The 25,214-nt window shown below is 45.4% G+C and overlaps 1 protein-coding gene across 4 annotated transcripts in view; it reads right to left on the reverse strand.

The window, feature by feature from the left end:
• Positions 1-25,214, reverse strand: part of ryr3 (ryanodine receptor 3) — a 561,329-nt gene that overhangs the window by 295,463 nt on the left and 240,652 nt on the right. For all 4 annotated transcript variants that reach the window (XM_070878983.1, XM_070878984.1, XM_070878982.1 and 1 more), the window contains exons 22-27: positions 21,775-21,878; positions 21,576-21,659; positions 19,336-19,495; positions 18,563-18,710; positions 4,130-4,335; positions 1,768-1,942 (exon numbers count right to left, since the gene is read on the reverse strand). In XM_070878983.1, coding sequence (XP_070735084.1) covers positions 1,768-1,942; positions 4,130-4,335; positions 18,563-18,710; positions 19,336-19,495; positions 21,576-21,659; positions 21,775-21,878 — 877 coding nt within the window. The remainder of the gene's footprint in view (positions 1-1,767; positions 1,943-4,129; positions 4,336-18,562; positions 18,711-19,335; positions 19,496-21,575; positions 21,660-21,774; positions 21,879-25,214) is intronic.

The following is a 25,214-nucleotide window of genomic DNA, read 5'->3' on the forward strand; positions in this document are numbered from 1 at the left end:
CAAGAATGAGTTGATAAACCAGGATTCTTCAGCTTTCCCATCATTTTTAAGTTGAATAGGTGGCCTACGCTCCTTCCATAAACAGGCAGGAGCCTCATTATCCCGTTCAAATCTGGGCCCTATCACGTCAATCAGACCCCAGTGTAATTTTAAAGCATATTCCACACCCATTATTACTTGACTAACTAGCGGCCGCTCCTAAAAAATATTTGAAACTGCATTTTATGCTCCTGCTAGCCCCAGAAGAATCAAGTCGCCCCAGTGCCCGACCAGCGCAGCCCTTCCTCGGAATCGCCTACCTCCCTGAACCAGTTGGGTTCTGTAGAGGAGTCACCGGATTTCCCAACCCCTCCGATCACCGAATTGCTCGGAGTGCACAAGCAGTTCACACTGATGGAATTCAAATGAGGCCAGACCGTTGATTTGGGCCTCCAACCACTTCCATTGTGCAGGTGGCAGGCTCAATGCCTCGGCCTCCCACCGGATAGGAGCAGACACATCATATTTGTCATGTATGTAACCATCATGCAACGGTAACCTTCATGTAATTGTAACCCTCATGCAACTCCTGTACACTGTACTTATACCCTAGAAATGCACACCCTGACCACAGGGGGTGAACTTGTGGGAGACACTCCTCACCTCAGTTTCCAGGTATAAAAGGGGAGGTCCCACCCAGGGTCAGCACTCCTTGGTCCTGGGAATAAAGGTTAAGGTCACATGGTGACTGTGTCTGCAGTACATGCCTCATGTGATTTTGTAGTAAGGTGCAGGGACACTACAATATTGACCCCATAGTTACTGTCACAGGGAAGCGGTACGCTTAGTATTTTGGAAAATGAGATGAAATGGGCCGAAGGGCCTTCTTCTTCTGAACCTATTTTATGAATATTGCTTCTTTAAATTGATGTGTGGCATATTTTAGCTAAAGCATCAACAATTTCACATTTGTACCTTCAAAGTCCCTTTTTGCAGTTACAGCATCTGATTTTATTAAATCTGTACCATGCAGCCATAAAATATTACAGTAGAACAGTCAGCAATTAGGAACATAGGAACAGGAGTAGGCCATTGAGCCCCTCGAGACTGTTCCGCCATTCAGTGAGATCATGGCTGATCTGTGACCTAACTCCATATACCTAGCTTTGGCCCATATTCCTTAATACCTTTGATTAATAAAAATCTATCAATCTCAGATTTAAAATTAACAAGTGATCTAGCATCAATTGCCATTTGTGAAAGAGAGTTCCAACTTCTACTTTGTGTGTAGAAGTGTTTCCTATTTTCATTTCTGAAAGGTCTGGCTCTAATTTTTAGACTATGCCCCCTAGTCCTAGAATCCCCACCCAGCGGAAATAGTTTCTCTCTCTCTACCCTATCTGTTCCCCTTAATATCGTGAAAACTTTGATCAGATCACCCCTTAACCTTCCAAATTTCAGGAAATACTGCCCTCATTTGTGTAATCTCTCCTCGTAACTTAACCCTTGAAGTCTGGGTATCATTCTGGCAAATCTCCGCTGCACTCCCTCCAAGGCCAATATATCCTTCCTAATGTGTGGTGCCCAGAACAGCTCACAGTACTCCAGGTGTGGTCTAAGCAGGCTTTGTATAGCTGCAGCATAACTTCTACCCGCTTGTATCCTCATCTTCTAGATATAAAGACCAGCATTCCCTTAGCTTTTTCAAACATAAGATTATCAGTAATCCAATATGCACATCTAATTCAAATTGTCAATGTTAAAATAAAGCAATAAACATTAACCTACCATCTTCTGTATCAAAATCTGTAAAAGCGAGTTCTGAGCCTTTATTAGTGATGAGCAGTTCTCCATTCAGAGTAAATATCATTGATTTATCATTCATATCAATCATGCAGCCAACCACATCACCGGGCTGCCAGGTGTGACCAAAGTAAACAGCACCTTGGTGCCAAAACTGAGCCTGGAAAAGATAAGTAGTTCCTATTTCATTTTTAGTATATTACGTATGCAAGTAAATTACTGGGAGATCTCAACAACCAACACAAAACAGTGCTGCTGATCTACAATATTTACATTGAATGTATACTGAATTTTGACAAAAATAGATACAAATGATACTCTAAAACTTAATTTAACGTTACTCAACGTGACAATTCATTTGAATTGGAAATAATGGAATTTCATGATATTTCTGGATGGGAAAGAACCTCTTCCAGAGTCTAACCAATAGATTTTCCATGCAACAAGAAGAGTCACACCATCGGGATTTGTGGCTAATGCATGCTGTCATTGTACTTTGCAAATTCTATGATATACAGTCATTAAAAAGTAGACTGGAGATTAAATGAGTATTGCACAAACATTTTACCAAATCAATTTCTAAATAGCCATGACAATGGCTAAACAGGTCTTTGTAATAACACTCATTCAGTGACTAATTCATTCCATCATTGTACTAATGTTTAGGGGAATGGAAAAATGTTGCTCCATTTTGTGCCAACATTTCTAGCAGCTGGTGGAAACACCCAGCCATTTTTGGGAAAACCGATGCAAATAGGTTGATAACAATGTCATATAGCCCATGTTCCATTATTTCCATCGCATTTGTGCTCTTCCATATTCACACCCATTTTATATGGTAACCACACTTGCTAAGTGCCATGGAAAAGGAAAATAATGTTCAAAGGGATCGACATTTAACAGGTACAGTTAACAACTTATTTATCAGTCATTTCTCTTGTACTTTATTTGTTTCTTTGCTGTTGCCAAGTACTTTGTCATTTTCTTTGTACCAAATGCTGAGGCAATTTCCTCTCCCCCTTCCCCTTTTCAGCCAGGGTGCTTTCTGCATTGGAATTTTCCTTCTATCTTTATTTTGTGAAAGAAGAAAAGCAACAAAGGGACTGAGGCTCATGAGGCTGCAGAACAGGCACACGGCATCCACCTGCTGGTACCCACAGGCACTCCTAGCTGCATATGACAAAGAAGCAGTCCATGAAGCGGCGTGGCTTTCAAAAGGAAGCTGCCACAGAGTTAAGTCACATGCTGCCAGTTGACTTACATCCCATTTTCAGCACAGGCATTCCTTTGCCAGAGGCTGCTCAGGTCACCACTGCCCTGAACTTCTATGTCACAGGCCAGGAAGATATCACTAGCATTTGTCAATCAGATGTGCATGGATGCATCAAGCACATCATGCATGAATTGTTCTCGAGAGTGAGCAATTTTATCAGCTTCCTCATTGACAATTGGTGCAACATGGCAGGGCATTATAATTTTACAGAGTGGCAGGATTTCCCAAGATCTAAAGAATCATTTATTGCACCTATATGGTTACATGTGCTCTCTTGCTCAATTCCCACACCTATTTCATTGAGTGGCCATGCCAGGGATGCTGAAGTTGGCACCTGTAGACATCCTTCCAGTGCCCATTAGCAGCTCTCAATACAGGCCTGTGTTGCTCTGTTCCAAACAGTGCTTCCTTTCTTTGCTTAATTCCCTACAGATACATGTGTGGATCTGGAGGCTCTCTGGCCTCTTTCTGACCTTATTAGAAAACCTTTCAGCTCTGCTGTGAATCTATTTTGGTGAATGTCTTCCCTTTTAAGTTGTTGAGCGACTTTAAATCCATGCTAATACCTCTACCCCAACAGCAAGCTACCAATCAGCAACATTCCTGACTCCTGGAACCTGCCTTGATTAAGGTGGGGGGGGTGGGGTGTCCACTTCACTTCATATCAGGCGGGCACCTAGTGCACACCACTGTCCTCAACTCAGGATTTTGCCTGAGCGGAAAATTTAGATTTTAATGCCCATCGCTTTGAACTGACAACTGAGAATTTACTCCAACAAGTCAGTAGATAATATTTTGGAAAAGACTTAAAAGATTATTTTGTCTGACTGTAATTCAATAGAATACTTACTATGGCCCAAATGGAATTTTAGATTCGTAACAATATGGTTTGAGAGAGTTTGGCTAAACCTGGGAAATACTTTTCAAGCGTGTTTTACAAAATAAACTAAGCAGGAGGATCTTTTGCTCCAAGTATTTTTGCATTTAAAAATTGAACTAAAACTCAGATTTTGAGCAAGTCGAGAGCCTATATTTTGCAATCAGCATCAATATGAACATCAGCAAATCACAAACCTTACGGCCATTAAAAACGAAGGCATTCCTGTCGGCACCTAGTTCAATGTCAGGTCTGCACGCTGGTCTTGCCCAGCCAACACGCATTTCACCTGCTGTCACTGCCTCAAACTCGAAGTACCACTTTCCTGTCTTGACTGCATAGGTCTTCTCCACTCGGAAGAAACGGATCTTGTCGATGCTAATTTTTTCCACAGTTTCACCAGCTTAAAATACAAAAATACCAAATTACTTAATTTAAAATAATTTAAAAACATAATATTTCAAGTAAAGAAACATGCCAATAAAATACACTTTGATAGACCAAAATCTTAACATTAACTTATAGCTCCTTCTGTAAAATTCAGTCTCTAGTAACATTTCAAATTTCCATTCAGAAACATCTGACAATTTGGATTAGGAGTGGAATCAGGTTCTGCTAAATTTCCTCATTACTTCAAGAACCACTTTAAATTCTAGTGGGTGGGCGGGGGGGAATATTGGACAGACATGTGTACACCCTATATTTCCCCACACCACACATCAAAGGGATGTCTGGAAGAGTTCCTGGGCAGCCTAGTACACCTTTATAAGACCTCAATAGAATTCTTACCAGCTAAGGATTGGCCTGGGTTCTTTTGCAAAGTCTCAAAGACTAATTAATCCCAAAGGGAATTCATTACTTTTATCGACTGCACTTATGGGTCCATTGGAGCGAAGAATGGTCAAAGCAGCCAAACTTCGTCAGCCCAGAAAGAGCCTCAGTGGAGTTCCAGTAGAGCAGCTATGGGCCACTCCACCTTACAACAGCAGATCACGGCGGACACCTCTGAAGCAGTCTTACTAATGCAGGTGCTTGCCTCAACCATGCCAATGACCCTGGTTGCAGGATTTGGGATGGAGCCTGTGACCATTAATTTGGGCAGCCACAAGGTTTGCTCCAACATACTTGCACTGGTGGATTGGACACATCTACATTCTAGCTCTAAAACTTGCATGACTTCCAAAAACACCTTTATAAAAATTATTTAATGTGTATGCGTTTTTTTTGGAGCTAGTGCTTTTCCTCATTTCAAAAGTTACTGTAATGCTAATAATTTCACTTTAACAAATTGAGCAAGATCACTTGCTGGAGGTGATCTTGTATAAGTTTTCCATATTTGTCTTTCTGGTTCCTTTTTCTCCTTTTAAACTTAGAGGCAGCCTCCTGTACTGCTTTCAATATTCTTCTGATTCCATCTGGTGTCTTCAGTAGAGGAAAATACACTGGCACTACATGAAACCAATAATATGCGCATCATGTAAGTGTTAGAAGTTGCATGAGTGGATCTCTGTGACTTTCACTGCAAATGGCCAGCATTACTTTGTCCTTGCTTTTTATATTACGGTTGCACCTATGTGGTCCAGCACCCTCGGGACCTGATCGGTGCCAAACCACAGAATTTTCTGAACCATGGGAGGTCATAAGAACATAAGAATTAGGAACAGGAGTAGGCCATCTAGCCCCTCGAGCCTGCTCCGCCATTCAACAAGATCATGGCTGATCTGGCCGTGGACTCAGCTCCACTTACCCGCCCGCTCCCCATAACCCTTAATTCCCTTATTGGTTAAAAATCTATCTATCTGTGATTTGAATACATTCAATGAGCTAGCCTCAACTGCTTCCTTGGGCAGAGAATTCCACAGATTCACAACCCTCTGGGAGAAGAAATTCCTTCTCAACTCGGTTTTAAATTGGCTCCCCCTTATTTTGAGGCTGTGCCCCCTAGTTCTAGTCTCCCCGACCAGTGGAAACAACCTCTCTGCCTCTATCTTGTCTATCCCTTTCATTATTTTAAATGTTTCTATAAGATCACCCCTCATCCTTCTGAACTCCAACGAGTAAAGACCCAGTCTACTCAATCTATCATCATAAGGTAACCCCCTCATCTCTGGAATCAGTCTAGTGAATCGTCTCTGTACCCCCTCCAAAGCTAGTACATCCTTCCTTAAGTAAGGTGATCAAAACTGCACGCAGTACTCCAGGTGCGGCCTCACCAATACCCTGTATAGTTGCAGCAGGACCTCCCTGCTTTTGTACTCCATCCCTCTCACAATGAAGGCCAACATTCCATTCGCCTTCCTGATTACCTGCTGCACCTGCAAACTAACTTTTTGGGATAAAGAGTTTCATGCACAAAGACCCCCAGGTCCCTCTGCACCGCAGCATGTTGTAATTTCTCCCCATTCAAATAATATTCCCTTTTACTGTTTTTTTTCCAAGGTGGATGACCTCACATTTTCCGACATTGTATTCCATCTGCCAAACCTTAGCCCATTCGCTCAACCTCTTTGCAGCCTCTCTGTGTCCTCTGCACAACCCGCTTTCCCACTAATCTTTGTGTCATCTGCAAATTTTGTTACACTACACTCCGTCCCCTCTTCCAGGTCATCTATGTATATTGTAAACAGTTGTGGTCCCAGCACCGGTCCCTGTGGCACACCACTAACCAGCGATTTCCAACCCGAAAAGGACCCATTTATCCCGACTCTCTGCTTTCTGTTAGTATATGATTTTACCAATACACACTACATAAGCATACACCTAGCCTAGGCTTACCTGCAGAGTGCTGCTCACCACTCTCATGGGCTAACTTTAACATTCGTTCATTTGTATCTGTCCGCTTGTGTTTTGCTCTTTGGGCACTTTTCTAACAGCAGAGAAACTGTCTGGTAATGAGGTCCACTGGCTCCAGACACAAAATGGCATGATCGCTGATACACCTCGGGATGGAGTTTGCCCATCTACAGGCATGGGAGAAGATGGCCAAAAATGGCTGTTCCGCAAACTAATGCCGAACCACGGATGTATCCGGACCAGAGTGTCCCGGACCAGAGAGGTTCAACTTGTACTTCTCACCCGGTGTCACTATTTTCATGAGTGTAAATGGGGAATTCGACCCTGCTTGTGGAGCTATTCTTTTCACCATATTATTAGACATACAGAGACTGCAAGATGCCTTTCAGTTTTGTTCTTTATATAGCCCCATTTTTGTCAAATATGTTTAAAGCGTCTTTTAATGGAGTCAATTATTTTTACTTCTGGCTGTGCTCTTTCATAGAATCATAGAAGTTTACAGCACGCAAGGAGACCATTTCGGCCCATCATGTCCGTGCTGGCCAACAAGAGGCTATCCAGCCTAATCCCACTTGCCAGCCTCCAGGTTACGGCACTTCAAGTGCACATCCAAGTACTTTTTAAATGTGGTGAAGGTTTCTGCCTCTACCACACTTTCAGCCAGTGAATTCCAGACCCCCCACAACCCTCTGCGTGAAGAGATTTCCCCCCCAAATCCATTCTAAACCTTCTACCAATTACTTTAAATCTATGCCCCCTGGTTGTTGACCCCTCTGCTAAGGGAAACAGACCCTTTCTATCCAGTATATCTAGGCCCCTCATAATTTTATACACCTCAATGAGATCTTCCCTCAACCTCCTCTGTTCCAAGGAAAACAAATCCAGCCGATCCAATTTGTCCTCATAGCTAAGATTCTTCATTCCTGGCAACATCCTCGTAAATCTCCTCTGTACCCTCTCCAGTGCAATTACATCCTTCCTGTAATGTGGTGACCAGAACTGCATGCAGTACTCCAGCTGTTTTATATAGTTCAACCATAACCCCCCCTGTTCTTATATTCTATGCCTGAGCTAATAAAGGCAAGCATTTTGTATGCCTTCTTAACCACCTTACCTACCTGGCTTGCTACCTTCAGGGATCTGTGGACATGCACTCCAAGGTCCCTTTTCTTCCTCTACTCTTTTCAGTGTCTTACTAGTTAATGTGTATTTCCTTTCCTTGTTAACTTTCCTCAAATGCAATACCTCACACTTCTCCGGATTAAATTCCATTTGCCACTGTTCTGCCCACCTGACCAGTTCATTGATATCTTCTGCAGTCAGCAGCTTTCTTCTTCATTATCAATCACAAAGCTGATTTTGGTAACATCTGCAAACTTCTTAATCATACCCCTTATATTCAAGTCTAGATCATTAATGCATACCACAAAAAGCAAGGGACCGAGTACTGAGTCCTGCGGAGCTCCACTGGAAACAGCCTTCCAGTTAGAAAAACACCCATCAACCATGAGCCAATTTTGGATCCAACTTGCTACTTTGTTCTGGATCCCATGGGCTTTTACTTTCGTGACCAGTCTGTCATGTGGGACCTTATCAAAAGCTTTACTAAAATCCATATACACTACATCATACGTACTGCCCTCATCGACCCTCCTGGTTACCTCCTCGAAAAATTCAATCAAGTTAGTCAGATCGACCTTCCCTTAACAAATCTGTGCTGACTATCCCTGATTTATCCTGTTCTTCAGGATTTTTTCCAATAATTTTTCCACTACTGAGGTTAGACTGACTGGCCTGTAATTATTTGAACTATCCCTTTCTCCCTTCTTAAACAAAGTTACCACATTAGCAGTCATCCAGTCCTCTGGCACCACACCTGAAGCCAGAGAGGATTAGAAAATGAAGGTCAAAGCCTCTGCCAATTCCTTTTTTGCTTCGCAACAGCCTGGGATACATTTCATCCAGGCCTGGGGACTTATCCACTTTCAAAGCTGCTAAATCCCTTAATATCTCCTCTCTCACTATGTTTATTTCATCTAATAATTCACACTCCTCCTCGATAGCAGTGTCTGCATTGTCCCTTTCCTTTGTGAAAACAGATGGAAAATATTCATTAAGGACCATACCCACATCTTCTGCCTCCACACACATATTACTCTCATGGTCTCGAATAGGCCCTACCCTTTCTTTAGTTATCCTCTTGCTTTTAATATATTTATAAAACATCTTTGGGTTTTCCTTGATTTGACTTGCCAAGAACTTTTCATGCTCTCTCTTTGCTTTCCTAATATCCTTTTTAATTTCACTCCTGGACTTTTTATACTCCTCTAGAGATTCTGCAGCATTTAGCCCTCGGTATCTGTCATAAGTTTCCTTTTTTTCTTTATCCTACCCTGTATGTCCCTCGACATCCAGGGGGCTCTAAATTTGTTACCCCCACCCTTTTTCTTTAAGGGCACATATTTGGCCTGAACCCTCCGGATCTCCTCCTTGAATACCTCCCACTGCTCTGACACTAATTTACCTTCAAGTTGCTGTTTCCAGTCCACTATGGCTGAATCACTTTTCAGCTTAGCAAAATTGGCTTTTCCCCAATTTAGAACTTTTATTCCTGGTCTATCCTTATCGTTTTCCATAACTACCTTAAATCTAACCAAATTATGGTCACTAGCACCTAAATGCTCTCACCCCTTCCACCTGCCCAGCTTCATTCCCTAAAACTAAATTCAGAATCGCCCCCTCCCATGTTGGGCTTGCTACATAGTGGCTAAATAAGTTCTCTTGAATGCATTTTAGGAATTCTGCACCCTCTATACCCTTCACACTAATTTTGTCCCAGTTAATGGGCCCAAGTTTCCACAAGAAAAAAAACGGGCTCCCCTCCGAGCTGGGCGCCTGTTTTTCGCGCCTAAAACGGCGCCCAAAAAAATCCTCGGTATTCTGCACCTACTTACAGGTCCTCTGGCCCTCGGCGCAGCCAGCACGAGCTGTGGGGGGGCGGAGCCAGGTCCCGGCGCTGAAAACAGTGCCGGGACCTCTGCACATGTGCTACAGTCGGCACGCAAGTGCAGTAGCTCCAGGCGTCGAACTGTGTGGGAGGGGCCTGAAGTACGCAGCCCCTAGCCCTGGCCCAATGGCCTCACTGGGGCTCCTCCCACGGCCAGCTCCTGCTCCCCGCCTGGCCAGACCCGACACTCGCTCCCCCCCCGGCCCCCGGCCGATCAGACCCGACCCGACACCCGCTCCCCCCCGCCCCGACCCGACACCCGCTCCCCTCCCGGACCCGAGACCCGCTCCCCCCGCCCCGACCCGAGACCCGACCTCCGCTCCGACCCGAGACCCGCTCCCCCCCCCCATGACTGACCCGACCCGCGCTCTTGTTCCCTGACCCGACGCCCCTCCCTCTCTCCTTCCCTCCCTCCCTCTCCCTCCCCCTCTCTCTCCCTCCCTCCCTCCCTCCCCCTCTCTCTCCCTCCCTCCCCCTTTCTGTCCCTCCCTCCATCCCTCCCCCTCTCTGACCCTCCCTCCCTCCCCCTCTCTGTCCCTCCCTCTCTCTGTCCCTCCCTCCCTCCCCCTCTCTCTCCCTCCCTCCTCTCTCTCTCTCTCCCCCCTCTCTCTCTCTCTCTCTCTCTTCCCCCCCCTCTCTCTCTCTCTCTTTCTCCCTCCCCCCCCCTCTCTCCCTCCCTCCCCCCCCTCTCTCTCTCTCCCTCCCCTCTCTCTCTCCCTCCCCTCTCTCTCTCTCCCTCCCTCCCTCTCTCCCTCTCTCTCTCTCCCCCCCCCTCTCTCTCTCTCTCCCCCTCCCGCTCAGCGGCACGAACGGCTGCAGAATTCTCCCTGGCTGAAGCACTTTCACACAGGTAGGAAGATGGTTTATTTAATCTTTTCTTGGCTTATAAATGTTTATTCAAGTTGGATTTATTTGTATAATATTTGTCGAAGTATAAATAAGGATTTATTGTCGAATTTAATGAGTTCCCTTCGCCCCCCCCCCCCACCTCGTTCTGGACGCCTAATTTGTAACCTGCGCCTGACTTTTTAATGTGTAGAACAGGTTTTTTCAGTTCTACAAAAATCTTCACTGGCTCCATTCTACTTTTAGTTTGGAGTACATTTTCACTGTGGAAACTTTGAAATCAGGCATCAGTGGCCGGACACGCCCCCTTTTGAAGAAAAAATTCTGTTCTAAACTAGAACTGTTCTACCTGACTAGAACTGCAGAAAAAAAAATGTGGAGAATTGCGATTTCTAAAATAGTCCGTTCTCCACCAGTTGCTCCTAAAAATCAGGCGCGAATCATGTGGAAACTTGGGCCCAATATTAGGATAGTTGAAATCCCCTATTATTACTGCCCTAAATTTTTGCATTTCTCAGAAATTTGTCCACATATTTGCTCTCCTATCTCCCTCTCACTGTTTGGGGGTCTATAGTACATGCCCAGTAGTGTGATCGCCCCTTTTTTGTTTTTCAGTTCGATGGCTTCGTTTGATGATCCCTCTAACATATCATCCCTCCTCACAGCTATAATAGTTTCTTTAATCAATACTGCCACCCCTCCCTCCCTTTTTGCCCCCCTCTCTATCCCATCTGAAAATCCTATCACGAGGAATGTTGAGCTGCCATATTTGCCCCTCTTTTAGCTATGTCTCTGTAATAGGTATAATATCATACTCCCAAGTGTCTACCTGTGCTCTCAGCTCATCTGTCTTATTTGCTATACTCCTTGCATTGAAGTATATTGTCATGTATTTCACCATCTTGCAATGACAATAGTTATGTAACTGTAACTCATGCACACTGTACCTGTACCCTTGAAATGCACACCCTGACCACAGTGGGTGAGCTTGCTGGAGACACCCCTCACCTGGGTTTCCAGGTATAAAAGGGGAGGTCCCAACCAGGGTCAGCACGCCTTGTTCCTGGGAATAAAGTGAAGGTCACAGAGTGACCGTGTCTGATATATACATGCCTCGTGTGAGTTTGTAACAAGGTGCAGAGACACTACATTTGGCGACGAGAAACGGGAATCACTGAACCACGAGGATGGCCACCGGTGGCACAGAGGAACGCTACTGTGTGGGTGAGGACTGGGATGACTTTGTGGAAAGACTCCAGCAGAGCTTTGTTACAAAGGACTGGCTGGAAGAGACAGCGGCTGACAAGCGGAGGGCGCATCTATTGACCAGCTGTGGTCCACAGACGTACGCGCTGATGAAAGACATGCTCGCACCCCAAAAGCCAGCGGACAAATCCTTCGAAGAGCTCAGCCAGCTGATCAGTGAGCATCTCAAGCCGGCTAGTAGCGTACATATGGCCCGGCACCGGTTCTACTCTCACGGGCGTCGGGAGGGTCAAAATGTCTCAGACTTCGTGGCGGAATTGCAGCGTTTGGCCAGTCTCTGTAAGTTCTCCAATGCCTGCAAGGGGGGAGATGTTAAGGGACTTTTTCATCAAGGGCATGAATCATGCTGGCATTTTCAGGAAGCTCATAAAGACCAAGGACCTGACTTTAGAAGGGGTGGCGTTGATAGCTCAGACCTTTATGGCAGGGGAAGAGGAGACCAAGCTAATTTACGCACGCAGCCCTGGTTTTAACGTTGCAATGAACCAGGGAGTTAATGTTGTAAAAGTGATACAGAACCCCGCAGGCAGGCAAGGGCAATTCGACACCGCCCAAGCAGGTAGGCAAGGGCAATTCGACACCGCCCAGGCAGCAACAAGCTCCAGGGTGGGCCCGCAACAGGGACAATGGAAAAGGGATCGGCAATTCACGCCATCATGAGGAACAATGCATCCCTTAACACCCTCCATCAGAGTGCTTAGAAACAGCCAAACGGCCATCAGAGAGGAATGCCTGGGAATAGTCCTTTTGTTAACAGCAATCTCAGCTCATGCTGGAGGTATTGGGGTAGACACACTGCCAAAAGCTGCAAGTTCCAGCTCTATACCTGTAGGATTTGTAATGTCAGTGGACACTTGGCCAGGATGTGCAAAAAGGCAGTAGTGAGGCTAGCCTGCGAGACAGAGGAACCAGACGAGGGGTCTGCAATGCAGGATGAGGCCTGGGGAACAACCATGGATGCTGAAGTTCAGAGAGTTCACGTGGCTGACGTCCACAGCTCATACACTAAAATGCCACCCATGATGATGAATGTCTTACTGAATGGCATCCTGGTGCACATGGAGCTGGATACGGGAGCTAGCCAGTCACTCATGAGCGCCCAACAATTTGAGAGACTATGGCCACACAGAGCTAGCAGGCCCAAACTGGAACGCATTGAGACGCAGCTACATACGTACACCAAAGAGATCATCCCAGTGCTGGGCAGTGCAAACTTGGTGGTAACGCATAATGGATTACAGAAGCGGCTGCCACTCTGGATTGTTCTGGGAAATGGCCCCACGCTTTTGGGGAGGAGTTGGCTAGCTGAGATGAATTGGAAATGCACGCCATTTCATTCGTGGAGCGAAGTTCATGCTCGCAGGTATTGCAAAAATTCGAGTCACTGTTTCAACCCGGTGTCGGAACGTTCAAGGGCACTAAAGTAGTGATACGCATCACTCCAGATGCCAGACCAGTGCATCACAAAGCCGGAGCCGTGCCGTACGTGATGCGTGAGAAAATTGAAAGTGAACTGGACAGGCTGCTCAGAGAGGGCATAATTTCGGCCGTTGAATTCAGCGACTGGGCAAGTCCCATCGTTCCCGTCCTCAAAGCAGATGGCTCGGTTAGGATTTGTGGCGACTACAAAGCCACCATCAACCGAGTGTCGCTGCAAGACCAATACCCGATTCCGAGAGCGGAGAACCTCTTTGCCACACTGGTAGGTGGAAAGCTGTTCACTAAGCTGGACCTCACTTCGGCCTACATGACTCTCGAACTGGCAGAAGATTCCAAGCTTCTGAGCACCATCACGACGCACAAAGGATTACTTGTCTACAACAAGTGCCCGTATGGCATTCGTTCGGCAGTGGCTATCTTTCAGCGAAACATGGAAAGCTTGCTCAAGTCCATCCCTGGAACGGTCATATTCCAGACGACATCCTTATAACAGGTCGAGACACCGAGGAACACCTCCGCAACCTGAAGGAGGTGCTACGCCGATTGGATCGGGTAGGCTTGCGGCTGAAAAAGGCCAAGTGCATGTTTTTGGCCCCAGAGGTCAAGTTCCTAGGCAGGTGGGTTGCTGCAGACGGGATCTGGCCCACTGAATCAAAAACTGAGGCGATTCGCCGGGCGCCCAGGCCCGGCAACACATCGGAGTTGCGATCATTCCTGGGACTTTTGAACTATTTTGGGAACTTTCTGCCGAACTTAAGCACATTGTTGGAGCCGTTACACATGCTCCTCCGTAAAGGGTGTGAATGGTTTTGGGGGGGACAGTCAAGAACGGGCTTTCAATAAGGCGAGGAACCTGCTGTGTTCCAACAAACTGTTGACTTTGTATGACCCCTGTAAAAAACTGGTTTTAACATGCGATGCGTCATCCTACGAGGTTGGGTGTGTGTTGCAGCAGGGAAATGATGACGGCCAACTCCAACCGATGGCTTACGCCTCCAGGTCGCTCTCCCAGGCAGAGCGTGGATACGGCATGGTCGAGAAGGAGGCACTCGCGTGTGTGTACGGTGTGAAAAAGATGCACCAGTACCTTTTCGGTAGACAGTTCGAGCTAGAGACGGACCACAAGCCGTTAACATCCCTGTTGTCCGACAACAAGGCTGTAAACGCTAACGCGTCAGCTCGCATACAGCGATGGACCCTCACGCTGGCTGCGTATGACTACACTATACGACACTGGCCAGGCACCGAAAATTGCCCTGACGCACTCAGCAGGCTCCCACTGGCCACCACCGAGGGGGCGCCAGAGCAGAGCGCCGAGATGGTCATGGCCATTGACGCTTTTGACATTGCGGGCTCCCCCATCACAGCCCGACAGATCAAACTCTGAACCAACAGGGACCCCCTCCTATCCATGATAAAGAAATGTGTCCTGATTGGGAATTGGGCGCCCGCACACTGGGCGTGCCCCGAAGAAGTCCGGCCGTTTCAGAGACGGATGGATGAACTCTCCATCCAAGCCGACTGCCTGTTATGGGGCAGCTGGGTAGTCATGCCCCAGAAAGGAAGGGAAGTGTTCATCAGGGAACTCCACAGCAAGCACCCTGACATCATGTTAATGAAGGCCATTGCCCGGTCACATGTATGGTGGCCGGGGATTGACTCAGACCTGGAACACTGGGTTCGCAGATGCACGATGTGTGCCCAGCTGGTCAATGCCCCCAGGGAGGCCCCACTCAGCCCGTGGCCCTGGCCCACCAGGCCATGGTCATGCATTCACGTAGACTATGCGGGCCCGTTCATGGGGAAAATGTTGCTGATCGTTCTCGATGCATACTCGAAGTGGATCGAGTGCATCATATTGAATTCATGCATGACATCCATCACTGTGGAGATTCTGCGTACAGTTTTCGTGACCCATGGCTTGCCGGACATCTTGGTCAGTGACAATGGCCCGTGTTTTACCAGCCATGAATTCCAGGAGTTTATGTCGGGCAATGGGATCAAGCACGTCTGGACAGCGCTGTTCAAGCCGGCTTCCAATGGCCAGGCGGAACGGGCGGTCTAAGTCATAAAGCAGGACATGCTACGCATCCAAGGACCCTCTCTTCAGTACCGCCTATTGCGCCTCCTGCTGGCCTACAGGTACCGGCCGCACTCGCTCACGGGAGTCCTGCCAGCGGAACTCCTCATGAAACGCACGCTCAAGACGCGGCTGTCCCTCATTCACTCAGCCCTGGCAGACATTGTTGAGGGCAAGCTTCAGTTCCAAACCGAGCTCCATGATTGAAGCTCAAGGGGGAGGTGTATAGAAATAGATGACCGGTATTTGTTCTTCACCATGCTTTGGGACCCAAATGGCTTGAGGGCACCGTAATTGGCAAAGAAGGAAACAGGGTCATGGTGGTCAGACTAAACAATGGGCAGATATGCCGCAAACACTTGGACCAAGTAAAGACAAGGTTCAGCATAGACATGGAGGAACTGGAAGAAGAGCATGATGAGATAGCACCCACACCACTGCCAGCGTACGAGCAACAAAGACAGCCCTCAGCATGCACAGAGCCGGTGGCCAGAATCACCTCAAGTGACAGAGAAGCGTGCTGAGGCTCAGCCACCAGAGCCACAACTGCGGCGCTCCACGAGAGAGCGTTGACCACCCGATAGACTTAACCTCTGAAACTAAAAGACTTAAGGAGGGAGGTGATGTCATGTATTTCACCATCTTGCAATGACAATAGTTATGTAACTGTAACTCATGCACACTGTACCTGTACCCTTGAAATGCACACCTTGACCACAGGGGGTGAGCTTGCAGGAGACACTCCTCACCTGGGTTTCCAGGTATAAAAGGGGAGGTCCACCCAGGGTCAGCACTCTTTGGTCCTGGGAATAAAGTGAAGGTCACAGAATGACCGTGTCTGATATATACATGACTCGTGTGAGTTTGTAGCAAGGTGCAGAGACACTACATATATACCATTTAGTACAGCTAGACCTCCTTGTTGACTACTTTCTAGCTCTTGTTTCCTCTGTCCTTCATATTCACTTTCTACATTCTTGATTTTTAATCACAACTTTACTTCCCTCCCTATTAAATCTATTCTCAGGTTCTCATCCTCCTGACAAGCTAGTTTAAATCCTCCCCAACAGCACTAGCACCTGCCCCGCTCCCCCCCCCCCGCCCACCACCCCGCGAGGATATTGGTCCAGGCTCTGTTGAGGTGCAATCCATTCAGCTTGTACAGGTCTCACCTCCCCTAGAAGCGGTCCCAATGCCTCAGAAATCTAAAGCCCTCTCCCCTGCACCATCTCTCCAGCCACATGTTCATCTGCTCTATCCTATTTCTGTGCTCACTAGCACGTGGCACGGAATAATCTGGAGATTACTACCTTTGAGGTCCTGCTTTTTAATCTCTCCCCTAGTTCCCTAAACTCTTTCTTTCTTTTCTGTTTGTTGGACGATGTTAACTTAGTTCCTTACAATTTACTCCCAAATGTAATAATTTATAGAAAAGCTGCTTTTAAAATCGCCAATTCACAAGTAGCTATGGTCACAATGAAAAACTAAAATAACTTCTGATCTCAGTGGCTGTCTTAGACAGTTTTTGCATTTTAATATCATCTCGTAGGCTTCCACTTTCTGACATCTCATCCGACATTAAGGATAATTCTGCAGTGCCAGTGGGAAACCCAGCACACTGAGAGTGAAGACTGGAGAATTGGGGCTGGCCTGGGCTTCTTTGGTGCTTCATAGTATCCAACCTCTTGGTTTCAAGAGACACAATATTGCCATTTGTCTACCACAAGCATCAAGATTGGCCTCCGCCACTCAAAGGAGGGGTAAGACAATAAGCACTGTATAGGTATCTATATTTCACGTAGCATAAATTTAGCTCTAGAATATTTCTGTGCAATCATCCATGAAAATTGTTGTTCAGGTGAGGTTTTTGTAGCATTAATAATTAATTCACTAATCAATCCATTGTAGATATTGTGTGCTTCCCGTTGGTAAAATAGTAAGTAGAATGTCTAATTGATTATAATTCCTTGGTCCAGAAGGATAAAGTTACATTGCTGCATTCAGGTGAGAGACTTTCAGTGACTTGGTACGATGTCAGCCAGCTAGCACTTGATGTATGGTTTGGAAAGCTGCCTGGACATTGTAACAATATTCACAATGGTATGGCTGGCAGAACACCCGTGAAGGGCTAGCGGGAGTAATTCCACAACGGCGCGTCACATGGACTATCGATGGTTTCATAGACAAGTGAGCACCAATACATTGTTTCATGCAATCCAAGACAAGTTCTGGTTTTATATAGAAATTGCAGCACATAAACGCCACTTGTGCACTTACCTTTGTTTGCTTCTTAGGAATGAAGGAAAAATAGGCAATTCAAGAAGCAAGGCAAACACTAATTGCATATTTTGATTTATGGGGTGTGATAGGTTTTAGAATTTATGTTTTTGTTAATATCTGGGATAAGGAGATGAGAATTTTACTTCAATCTAGGTATGGAATAAATATCCAAACCATTCAAACTACAACTTTTACTGGAACTTTTACCTCAAAATTCTAACTCCCAAATTTTACAAGAAATTTCTGTGCTAAATATTGCCCAAGTACCTGATACAAAGAATAATTTATATGTGAAGCACTGGTTTGAATTTTTACACTGCTAGCAAATAAATCAGAGATGGTAATTTTCTCTGCTATTGCTGATGTCTTGTGCTGCAATGTCAGCACTTAAAATGATACATTTTGTGCAAGTTTCATTTAGACCAAATAAAAGGTTGCAGAAGCTGTGCCAGAATTATAAAAATGCATTTTTCATCTAGAAAACAAAATTCCCCAAAAGGAATTCCATCTCCCACCACCACCCCACCTCCCACCCCCCCTCCCCAAACTTGGGCAGATTAATGGCATATTTTCTGGCAATAAATCTTATTCTGTACTTCCCCGTGCAATATTCCACTTGGCAGACCTGTACAGATTGCAGCCACCATGTACAGCAAAATAGCCCAAGGGAACAGCTGGCTGTGATTTCAGCCAAACAGCAAGCAAAGCAATAAACCAAGAAAAAAAGGTTTTGAGAAAGATTAGCTGACAAAATCAATAATTATCAACTCCAGGAGCATCTTATTACAGGAATATATAATATATTTTTGGAATAACTCTGACCGATGTTTCTACATTGGCCATAATACTTTATAAACTTACTGTATTGTATTTTGATATTCTCAGATTAATGAATTGATCTATAGTAACTGTGCTCACCGGTTTCCTGGTCGGATGGTTCAATATTGTAACCGTAGCCAATCAAAGTGCGAATTGCCTCACGTAAACTGTCTCTGTTTGACTTTTTGGTTCGCTCATCAAGGAGGCTATATGGCACCAGTCGAGGGTTCCTTTTGTTCTTGATATCCTACAGGAAGTGACAGGCAATATCATCACATAGGTTTTGTACAAGTATCTTCATTTATCTGTATTCTAATTTTACAGGGTTATCCATAAATTCCAGTTGAAAATACAAACAGAAAGAATGTTCTGTTAGATGTCCAATGACTAACATTAAAATATACCAAATGAATGCAGTCATGCCTCCTTTTTAATAATCCTTGGGACCAGCAATTCTTATAAAATGATGAATTTTGCAGCTTCTGGTGAGGCCAATCGAAACATTTTGTTATATAGTAATAGGCTTGTAGCAAAGCTTGTAATAATGAGGCTCCATTGTATTACATTAACATGCAGTAAATACACAATGATGTCACATGCTCAACAAATGACACAAAAGAATATTTTACTGATGTCAAAATATTGTTGAGAATTTAAGATCAAAGCAGAGGACTTTGTATGAATACTAGTGCTAAAGTTTTCACTGCTAACATCCTTTCTGTTTTTAGTCTCAGTCAGGCTCTTCACTCTGCAATTCCTTCATTTGCAATTACAAACTTATCTCAACAAGGTAATATCTTATTGCAGTGATATTAAATTAGTGTGCCTGGGAAAATGTTATTTTATGTATTACTCCAGTTAATGATAATTACTTGTTGGATGCCATAGGTCCATCCTTGCTTGATCCTGTCTTTCGCCCAGACATTATGTGCATTTTCTGCCAGCTTGTCAACCAGAACTTCTTGGGTCGTGAGTAGTTTGACATTTGAAAGGTCCAGCGGAGCGGGCTTATAGCCGTTTGACATCATGTAACTAAAATCCAATAAAAATGGGCATATATAGCATTACAAGTAAATTTGATTAAATTGCAAAATAAAAATATTTTATTCGGTGAGACAATACAAGTATATTTTTAATCAATTTGCCTCAACTAAAGGATAGCTAAATTGCTTAAAAGTAATCAAATATTCTATACAGAATGCAGACAAATTTAGGATCAAAAGCATAATTAAATTTCTTGGTTAATTTTCTCTTTCAGCATAAAGGAGAATGAAAGCCGAGGAGAAGTCCTTATTGCTCAAAGTAATTTCCCACAGTTTAGTTTCAATAAAATTGGCAAAACAAATGCCTTGGTATTTTCTGCTTTTTAAGCATGAAAGACTACCCGCCACGTCAGACACCCATGTTTCCAGGCCATCCCAGTGATGTCAAGGAGGAACCATGTGGCCCAGAGTCTCGACTGATTAGTGTGAGCCACGTCTGCAAATCAGTCGAAAGCCCATCTACAGCTGTCCAAACTGGAGAAAATATATCTGCAGCCGATAAATTACTCCTTTAGGCTAAGGCAGACATGGTGGAAGAAGATATCCAAGAAAGTGTTTATTTTAGGCTGCCTTTCAAGGAAACACATCAGTAAATCGCACATTAGTAAAAAAGCTCCTTAAAAGCTACCTCTCTGACCAAGCTTTTGGTCACCTGTGTTAATTTCTACTTATGTGGCTCAGTGTCAAACTTTTTATCTCACAATACTCCTGTGAAGCGCCTTGAGACGTTTCACTACGTTAAAACTGCTATATAAATATAAGTTGTTGTTGTTGTAAATATGTAGGCTCTTTTCAGTTCAATATTCTAATTATATTCCAGAACAAGCTCCCCAGAATTTCTTCAAAGAGGCAATGGCCCTGAAATGTCTGGCGGCTCATTCCACAGGACAAGTGCAGCAGTGTGACACCCAGTGCAGTTGACCCCATCTCAAGTTGCAGGGTTAGGGTCATTAGCATGGCCGGGGCAGGAGCATCATGTCTGCAAGGACACTTCAGTGGTGCCCATCGTGAAACACCTTCAGAAGGCAGAGCAGCCCACAGCCACTCCACCTGAGGTGCCCCAAGCTCGATTGGGCTGAGGAAAAAACTGAAAAGCTATTCTGCCTTCTCTGGACTAAGGTAGACCTTTAGTAGACTAAGGTAATTGTTAGGTCCAGCTCTCAGCTAGTGTGAGTTGCAGTGAGACCCACTGAGGGTGGAATGGATAGAATATCTTAGGGAAGCCTGGGAACTCTCTCAAACACGTCTCTTTGATGTAGAGGGATGGGCGGAAGATTAATCGACGGCCCCTCTACCAGAATTTAAAGAGCTAATGCAAATATGACCGAATCCTGCAGTAACCAGATTCTGCCTAATATTACTAGTCTCATCGGATGGGGATCTTCTTGTCCACCCTCCTGGAGCCTAGAAATTCCATGGTCAATGTATATTTGGTACAACTGATGTATGCTGACTCTGTTCTCTGCAGTTGCAGAGCAGGAGATGAACCTTTAAAATGCACATCCAATTTTGGTGTATATGTTTGGTATCTGCAACTGCTTACTCATCTCAATTTAAGCCCAATAGAAAGTCTCATCAGTGATCACCCATGACCTTATGAAGGTTATTTTTATGCTTTGTGTTGAAGCATTGCACATTTCCACCCTGTCACATTTCGTAAATTCATTCACTTAAATAAAATTATCAGCTGGGCTCCTAAAGGAGATCTTTGTTGAGGGAGAAAACTCGAGTACAGCAATGGCCTTTTCTTGTTGCTACATTGTCATGTTCCTATAGCACACTTCCGAACCATACATCTCTTAAATGAATTGTGTTTAATGGGCAGGAATGATAATGGTTAACAGTTTCTCACCTGATGAGGAAACCTCTGTGATCCTGAAAGCTAGTGTAATTCAAAAGCATCGAGTTGGTCCAAAAAATGGTACTATGCACATTATTTTGAAAAGTTAACAAAATGATTATTAAATAAATAATATAATGAAGACCGAGAGCTATAATATATAATATAAAAGAGCCAAATACACTGATCTGTGAACACAAACCTCTCAGCGACACTGGAATAAACTTACTTTTTGGGAAGTTTCATTCTTTGCAAGTCTTCTTCAGCTTTTGGTTTAATGTGAACAACATGACAGCCAAATGCCAGTAAGGTCCTGTAAAGATATTTCAATAGACCCCTTAAACTCTTCAACAAACTGGAAATAAAGAGCAAGCTGATGTAATAAATAGTTCTCCATCTTAAATACTGAACAGGATTTTAAAACCTACTTTAAAGTTTCAAGGGACATTTGTAAATTGTAGTTTCTCTCTTGTTCTGGTAGTTTATCAAAATTCACCAAACAAGGATGCTGCCTCTTGTTGTCATCTCGTATCTGAACAGGAAGCACAGGTGGTTAGACAGAGAAAATGCAATGAGCCCTAATTTGCTGTAGGAGTGAATCTTAAGAGTTGCCCATTTAATGTAGACGATATTCTCCGCCACAAGTTGATGAGACCCCCTACGAGGCCTCCGACTCCCCCCTCCACCCTACACGAGACCTTAGATTGTCTTCCCGGACTCCCCCCCACCTGATGATCTTCAGGCCTGCCCCAATGCTTCCCTCCCACTGATGATCCTCAGGTCAGCCCTGATGTATCTCTCTTACCCCTCTCCCCTCCCCCCGCTTCCCACTGATTCTCTGGCTTTGATGCATTCCTCCCCCGATTCTCCCCCCCCACCCCCGATCCTATGGCCCCAATGCTTCTCTCACCTCACCAACGCTTCGGCCCCGATCCTCTCTCTGTTGGAGGGCCTACACCCAAAATCTTTCTATTTTTCTTTTCAGATACAAAAGGTCCAGCTGTTTATTTCTAGCATTTTCTGTTTTATTAAATTAGGCAGAACTGATTGAGCCTTCTTGACAAAGGGTCTGTTCATGCAAACAAATCAATTTGTTAGTTCCCTCCATTAATGGTGCCCGACGTGCTAAATGACTCCAGCATTTTCGGTTGTTGTTTCCGGTTTAAACCTCTCTCTGCTGGTGATCTGTATTTATAAATACCATATACGTGGCTCAGTTAGGCCATGGTTATTACATGTGATGGCATTATCTCCAGGAGATATGAAAACGATTAATTAAAAATATTTTGAGGAAATGGATACTGTGACTGGAATCTTTCCAGCCCTGCGAGTGTGGGTTTGGAGGTGGGGGGGGGGGGGTGGGTGGGGTGAGGCAGGCCTGCTGTCCAAATGGCCGTGATTGACAGCGGGGCTGGATCCCGCTCTGAACCCGCCTCCTCGTCAGTTTCCAGATCCGACACCACGAGGCGAGCCAGCCAATTATTAAGAGGTATTTATAAAGAATTTTACCAGGTATTTAGGGGTCAAAATTCAGTTTCTAACACCACCCGTTACCGCCAGAGGGAGGCGGCTAATGGGCGGCAAAGGCTTACCTTCGATGGTAAGCAGCGTCCACGTCCCGGCTGAAATTCAGTCGGCTCTTTGGCAGAAGCACCAAGAGCTAACGCTGTGCCGGCTAACGCCACCCACGTGGTGACATCATCCAGCGTGCAACGCCTCCTTGGCGCCTCTACTGCGATATTTAGTTTGAACGTCAGCCTTTCCGGCAGGCGTTCTTGCAGCCTGGAAAAAATGGTGAGTAAACAGCGGAACTCAGGTGGAATCGGCTAGAGAGCAAGGTAAGTTTTTTTCTTTTTTTCTTCATTTGTTCCTTAGTTGTAACAGTGAGGAAGTTTGTGTGTGAGTGGGAGAAGTTTGACGTTTTTTTTCTTTCTTCCCGTTTTCCAGCTAGCATGGTGGCAGCCTCCCGATGCGAAATTCAGTAGGCCTCCTGAACTCCCGCCTGAGGATGAGTGTGCAACGCCACTTTTTAGCGCTGCTCTCTCATCTTTGGGCATAAAACTGAATTTGGCAGTTGGAGCCTGCACCTGATGGCCAGCGGTAAAATCAGCACTCAGGCGGTGACGCCGTCTCAAAAACATGGGTACCGAATTTCGACCCCTTAACATTTTGTCAAGTTTTTCAGCAGCTTCCTGTCGCTCGGCCATCATGTCAGGTAAGTGTCAGATTCTCAATGACTCTCCTTTGCTTTGACTAGCTGACGGCTGCAGAACTGATATAAAAGCTACCATTTCACAGCTGTTCATTTTCCAATTTCAAAGGCAGAATCCTTCAGTATTTGGAAGACACTTTTAGTTGAATGCAGGTTGGAAGAGTTTGCAGTGAACTCTCGATCCACTGTCACCTCCTTGGAGCAACCTCTCCCACAACTGACAGATCACTTCTGTCATCTCAACTTCAGCTGCCATCTAGTCCAGCAGCATCGGTGCCCTTGACCAAATCTCACCTTGGTCCTCAGAATACCACCACGATTAGCCCCAACTCCAACATCACTAAACATACCAGCAGCATCACCAACAACAACAAACTTCTCCTGGTGTTGCACAGGACACAGGGCATCAGCATCCGACCACATTGCTGCCTGGGACGCCAGGGATGGCCTCACCATGGCCAGATTTACTTTATTTAATGTTGTATACCCTGGCTGTCACATGATGTGCCAGGCTGGCACCACCGCACATCAGCACCATAAGGCATCTCTACAATGACCAAGCCATTCCTTTCACACTCATCCACATTTGCAGTAAGTGCCTGCATCTTGAGACACTTCAGCTCAGAGTTGTTGAGCTGGAGTCTGAGGTGCAGATATTGCAGGGCATCAGGGAGGGGGAACATTACCTGGACACTTTGATCCAGTAGGTAGTCACACCCCTTAGGTTAGGTAGGTTAGGTGCAAGTCTAGTTAGTGGTCAAGAACAGGTGAGTGTGCAACTTAGGCAGGTAAGGGGACCCGGGGTGCAATGCTGGAGGAGCCTCAGCCTTTGAGGTTTTTGTTGCCTGTGTGGATGAAGGAAAAGCCTGCAGGATGGATGAGCAGGCTAAACATGACACCATGGTGCAGGAGGCCATTCAAGTGGGGGGAGTGAAAGGGAATGTAGTTGTGGTAGAGAGATAGATACTGTTATCCGCAGCTGCGACCGGGAGTTTCGAAGGTTGTCTTGTCTGCCCAGTGCCAGGGTTAAAGACATCTCTTCGCAGCTGGAGAAGAACTTGGAGTGGGGAGGGGAGGATCTATTTGTCGTGGTCCACATAGGAACCAACAACATAGGTAGAACTAGGAATGAGGTTCTGCTGAAAGAGTTTGAGGAGTTGGGGTCCAAACTGGAAAGCAGAACCTCAAAGGTAATCATTTCTGGATTGTTACCTGAGCCACGCGCCAATAGGTACAGGGATAAGCAGATTAGAAAGTTAAATGCGTGGCTCAGAGTGGTGTGGGAGGCAGGGGTTTTGCTTCAAGGGGCACTAGCACCAGTACTGGGGAAAGAGGGAGCTGTTCCATTGGGAAGGGCTTCATTTGAACTGTGCTGGAACCAGTGTCCTGGCGAATCGAATAACTAGGGCAGTAGACAGGGCTTTAAACTAATGAAGGGGATGAGATGATTCAGGAAAGAGTAAATTTAAAAACAGCAAGAGAAATATCAAGGCTGTAAAGCAGAGTAGAGCTTTGGGTAAAAATAAGCAGAGTGGGGCAGGAAGGGACAGAGAGAGTAACAAAGAGTAACAAAGGTAATAGGGCATTCCTGACGAAGGTGACATCGGGGAAAAAGCAAAAAAGCCAAAGCTAAAGGCACTATGTCTGAATATGCGA

The sequence above is a fragment of the Pristiophorus japonicus genome, chromosome 4, assembly GCF_044704955.1.
Source record: "Pristiophorus japonicus isolate sPriJap1 chromosome 4, sPriJap1.hap1, whole genome shotgun sequence".
NCBI classification, from domain to species: Eukaryota; Metazoa; Chordata; class Chondrichthyes; family Pristiophoridae; genus Pristiophorus; species Pristiophorus japonicus.